Below are 5,414 nucleotides of genomic sequence, written 5' to 3'. Positions count from 1 at the left end.
AGAGCGCTGTGTATAGTGCATGTGCAGAGCGTTGTGTATAGTGCATGTGCAGAGCGCTGTGTATAGTGCATGTGCAGAGCGCTGTGTATAGTGCATGTGCAGAGCGTTGTGTATATCTAAATGTGTATCTTACACGTAGGCAAACTAAAAGGTATCTGCACATGTAAAACATGGAGGGGTTACTCATTAAGCTGCGATAGTGTGTGTGTCTGTTTGTGTGTGTGTGTGTCTGTGTCATCACTGTTTGTGTGTGTGTCACTGTGTGTGTGTGTGTCACTGTGTGTGTGTGTGTGTGTCACTGTGTGTGTGTGTCTGTGTCATCACTGTTTGTGTGTGTGTCACTGTGTGTGTGTGTCACTGTGTGTGTGTGTGTGTCACTGTGTGTGTGTGTGTGTCACTGTGTGTGTGTCACTGTGTGTGTGTCACTGTGTGTGTGTGTGTGTGTGTGTGTGTGTGTGTGTGTGTATATATATACAGTATAGATATAGATGTCGTGTGTATGTATATTGTACGTATAGATCTATCTATCCACATATATATACAGTTATACCCTGCAACTGACAGTATTTGAATTGGGGGGGGGGGGGGGGGGGTGTGACTCTGGCACTAAACTTTCATTGAGGGAGGGAATAACTCACCCAGATTACCCCCCCCCCCCCCCCCCCCTCCAGTCTGAGGCCTTGCTGGGCTTTAATTAAACATAGAGGGGTCGGGGGTGTCCCCGACACACACAGGTGGCTGCAGGAAGCCGCTGGCGCAGGAATGATAAATATGCTTAACTGTCCAAGCAATAAGAATCCAGAACACAAGAGAGGGGGGTGGGGGGGGGGGGGGGGGGGGAGAGGGGGGCGGAGGGGGGGGGGGGGGGGGGAAGAGAGAGGGGGGCGAGAACAAGAGGGAGAGAGGGGAGTTTTCTCTTCTCTGACCCTTGTTAAATTTCATTAAACAGTAAATACTAGATCAGGATCACTGGAGGGGGAGGAAGGGGAGCGAGGGGGGTGTATAGTCAAGGAGGCAGAAGGGTGGGGGGTGGGGGGGTGTATAGTCTACCAGGGAGACGGGGGACTGCCATCGCTTTGCTTACAAACTTACGCACCCCTTTCTGTTTTCTTTTGTCTAATTTTTTTAAGGGATTTATTTAAAAAAAAAAAGAGAGAGATTTAGGTAAAATCCGGGGACCCGTTTCTTGGAGAAGCTCGTTTTGGGGGTCCCTTCTTCCCTTCGTTGCTTTGCGATACGTTTTAGGCCTCCCTGGCACGGGGGGTGGGGACTGGGGGGGAAGAGGGTTAAATGCCGAAACTGCCAGTCACCCCCTCTCTCCTCCTCCCCTATCCCTCATTCCCGTAAGCTCGGGCGCTTGTTAAAGGTCACGCTTTCCCCCCCCCGCTTAGAAGGGGGGGAGCGATGTGTGTTTGGGATGGGGTCCGCAAACCAGCCAATGCAAGAGCGAGTGTTACAGTGAGCGGGTCATTAAAAGATGGCTGTAGCCATCTTGGCTCTTGGCTTTGACAACAGAATGGGCCAACCTCCTCTCCCTGCTTCTCTCCTTTCATGTTTCCACTTTCTCTCTTCCATCCACTTTTTCTGTTCCCTTTATTCTCTCCTTCGCCTACCACACTCTCTCCCTCTCTCTCCTTCCATTTCACTCCTTCCCTCCTCTACATCTTTCTCCACCAGCCTCTCCCCTTCCCAACCGTTCTCTCTTCCTCTCTTCCATATTTGGACCGTCTCTTTCATCATCTCTCTCCCCTCCTTCCCCATCTCTCCCCCTACTTCTCCATGTCTGTCCCTCCCCTTCTTCTCCATGTCTCTCCCTCCCCTACTTCTCCATCTCTGTCCCTCCCTCCCTCCCCTACTTCTCCATCTCTCTCCCTCCCTCCCCTACTTCTCCATCTCTCTCCCTCCCCTTCTTCTCCATGTCTCTCCCTCCCCTACTTCTCCATCTATCTCCCTCCCTCCCTACTTCTCCATCTCTCTCCCTCCCTCCCCCTACTTCCTCATCTCTCTCCCTCCCTCCCCTACTTCTCCATCTCTCTCCCTCCCCTACTTCCTCATCTCTCTCCCTCCCCTCCTTCTCCAGCTCTCTCCCTCCCTCCCCTACTTCTCCATCTCTCTCCTTCCCTCCCCTCCTTCTCCAGCTCTCCCTCCATCCTCCGCCTCTCTTTAATTCCTTTACGATTTCGCACGGGTCTTTTCCAATCTCGCCTCCCGCTCAGCAGCTAATCCGTTGGCCCCCTCTCCGCAAATGAAACCAGTCCAACCTTACAAACGCACCCCCCCCCCCACCCCCAATGTGTTGCGGGGCCTCTCTGGCAGGATAAGGGTTAATCACTCTAACCTAGTAAGGTGCTTAATAAAAGACCGAAGACTGCAAATGAGGGGTGATCTTCATCTTCCACTGGTTATCGTGGAGAAGAATGGGCTTGTGTTACGGTGCTCACCTTGCCGCATTCTCGTCTTCTCTTCCCCAGAATTCCATCCGACACAACCTCTCCCTGAACAAATGCTTCATCAAGGTGCCTCGGTAGAAGGACGAGCCCGGCAAGGGAGGCTTCTGGAAGATTGACCCACAGTATGCCGACCGGCTCATGAATGGCGCCATCAAGAAGCGGCGGCTGCCGCCTGTGCAGATCCACCCGGCTTTCACCGGCGCGCTGGGCATGTCTCCCCCCGAGAGCGCCGGAGGCTCCCCGTGGCTGTGTGGGGGGTCGCTAAACATCAGTTCTGAGTCCCAGCAGCTGCTGAAGGAGTTCGAGGAGGCTACCGGGGAACAGAACTGGAACCCGGCAATGGGAAGGGCCACAAGCGCAAGCAGCCGATGCCCAAACAGGTGCTCAAAGCCCCCCGGCTCTCCAGCTCCCCCATGCTCACCCCGGATGAACAGGCGGAGCTGGGGCCACTGAAGGGTGACTTCGATTGGGAGGTCATCTTCGACTCGAACCTCAACGGGGACAGCTTCTCCGCCTTCGAGGACCTGGAGGTCACCCCACCGCTGAGCCCCATCACACGCTCCGTGGATCTCACAGTCCACGGGAAGCACATTAACTGCCTCCAGCAGTGGTTCCCCACGGGGCAGGACCAGGTGCTGGCCCAGAACAACCTGGATTTCGACGAGACCTTCCGGGCAACCTCCTTCCTGCAGCACCCATGGGACGAGGACAGGAATGAATACATCTCCAATTCTGCCAACCTGGAACAGCTGTTCAATTTGAACGAGGACTTCCCCCCGGAGCTGAACGACTGGACCTCCATGGCTTCCTTTTTATAATCGGGTCACTTGGACTCATGGACAGGCATAGACATTCATTTATATATATATATCGAAAGAAGAATCTATAAATATACTTATACGTGAACTTTAATCCTCGTGTTGCTGGAGTTTACATGGTTCGGGTGGGAAGGTCCCGTATAAAATCCCTCCCACCGCAAAATGGACTAAGCTTTGCCCTAATGACAGGGACAGTATGGGCTCTGGATGGGGAATCGTCACTTTCTCTCTGTCCATTACATGTAGAATAGTACTTAAAAAAAACAAAACAAAAAAATATGGCATTTTGTACTTATTTTTCTAGAGATTAAAAAGACAAAAAACAAAAAACAAAAACCTGAAACCCCCTTCCCCTCGTTGTATCAGATTTATCCCGGGGTGAAAAGGCCGGATTTTCAGGGTCACCCCGAGTGTTGGAAACTTGTAATGTGACGTCAGATAATTCTTGTGTATGAGAATTTCTGGACAATGTGCAATGTGCCCCCCTCCCCCCATTATCTCTTCCATCTGTTTTTGGGGTGCACTCATGCTGTGCCCCCTTTATGTAACCCCACCCCCCCCCCCGACCCGCCATTTTTTATTTTTCAACACCTTCCTCCCCCAATTACCGAAAATGGACATGTCCCATAATGCGTGCGTCACGTAAGCTCCCGTAACCAAACATTCCCCCCCCAACCCCCCTTCATAACCACACATCCCCCCCTCCCCCACCCGCATCCAGGACTGATGGGATGCCGCTCCGAAGCGTCGTTCGTTCGACCAAACTGAACTCACATGGCACGCCGATCCTTTTCACGAAAAACGGACATTTCGGCGCCCTTCCCGTCTTTATGGGGGAGGCTCGCTAAGCGCTGATTCGGGGGCGTCCCACCCGGCGTCACCTGCCATTCAAGTCAACAGAGGTTACCGCAGAATCGGGTTTGTGGTACCCCTACACCGGCGCTTTAGGAATCGCGCCCGGCGCCCACCAGATGATCCCTAAGAAACGCCGGCACGTGCCGAAACAACCGAATCTGGAGTTGTGTAAAAAAGTGTATGTGGCAAAATGTTTCTGGGGGTGGGGAGTTGAAGACGCGCGTGTGTGTGCGTGCGATACGGTTACATGGGCGTAGCGAACGTCTTTACGTGCGTGTTATAAAAGAGGCGCGTTAGAAGAAGGGTTTCTGGCTGAATTTTTTATCTGCAGAGTTTGGGGTGGGGGGGGGGGGGGGGGGGGGTTAAGGCCGGGGCGGGCAACTCCAGTCCTCAAGGGCCACCAACAGGTCAGGTTTTTAGGGTATCCCTGCTTCAGCACAGGTGGCTCAATCAATGGCCCAGTCGAATTGAGCACACCTGTGCTGAAGCAGGGATATCGTGAAAACCTGACCTGTTGGTGGCCCTTGAGGACCGGAGTTGCCTCCCCTGGGTTAAAGTCGGACCATCTCTGGGATCCTGAGCCGTGGGAGAACGTGTGTGTGTGTGTGTGTGTGTGTGTGTGTGTGCGCGCGAGAGTGTGAGAGCTTGTGTGTTGAATAGCAGGGGAACAAAAGGTAGTTTATGGCTCTGGTCATTGCCTGTCTGAATGGTACAAACATTATTATGCAATGTAAATTGCAGGGGAGGGGGAGCTTGTCAGGGATCAATCACGAAGGCCGAGACACTGCTGTATTAATGGCACAACCTGTATTGTCTGGGAAAAGATGCGTTCGCTCGTTACCCATGGGACGAAATAAATAAACACTGATTTTTTTTGTTTTCACACCGAAATTCTTGCGTCCTTTTATTACGCCCGCGGGGGAATAAAACCGGGGGAACGGCGTCCGAATGTATTTATGAGCAGAAGCGCAGGGTGGCGCGCGTCGGAATTCACATAAAAAACGAGAGCCCTCGGTAATGTAACACCTTTTTGTTCCGTGGCCTGAGATAAGATTACTGGTTTTGCCGATGTAAGGCGGAAAATGTGCCGGCAAATATCTCATTGGTTGAACAACACTCATTAGTTTTATTAAGAGCTTGGGGGGAGGGTGAGGGGGGGGTGGGGGAGGGTGAGTGGGGGGGGGGGGGAGGGGTGAGGGGGGGGGGGAGGGTGAGGGGGGGGGGGGGAGGGTGAGGGGGGGGGGGAGACTGCAGACTCTCCAACATTGGGAGCATGGAGAAAGGTACGATA

At 53.1% G+C, this 5,414-nt stretch overlaps 1 protein-coding gene across 1 annotated transcript in view; it reads left to right on the top strand.

Moving 5' to 3' along the window:
• Positions 1-4,000, top strand: part of FOXJ1 (forkhead box J1) — an 8,247-nt gene extending 4,247 nt beyond the window's left edge. Inside the window, 2 exon segments of the mRNA XM_075579761.1 lie at positions 2,472-2,781; positions 2,784-4,000. Coding sequence (XP_075435876.1) covers positions 2,472-2,781; positions 2,784-3,268 — 795 coding nt within the window. The 3' untranslated portion in view covers positions 3,269-4,000.
• Positions 4,001-5,414: the final 1,414 nt, after the last annotated feature.

This window comes from Ascaphus truei, chromosome 22, assembly GCF_040206685.1.
Source record: "Ascaphus truei isolate aAscTru1 chromosome 22, aAscTru1.hap1, whole genome shotgun sequence".
NCBI classification, from domain to species: Eukaryota; Metazoa; Chordata; class Amphibia; order Anura; family Ascaphidae; genus Ascaphus; species Ascaphus truei.
The sequence above is the reverse complement of the archived record's forward strand: the minus strand, read 5'-3'. Positions and strand labels throughout refer to the sequence as shown.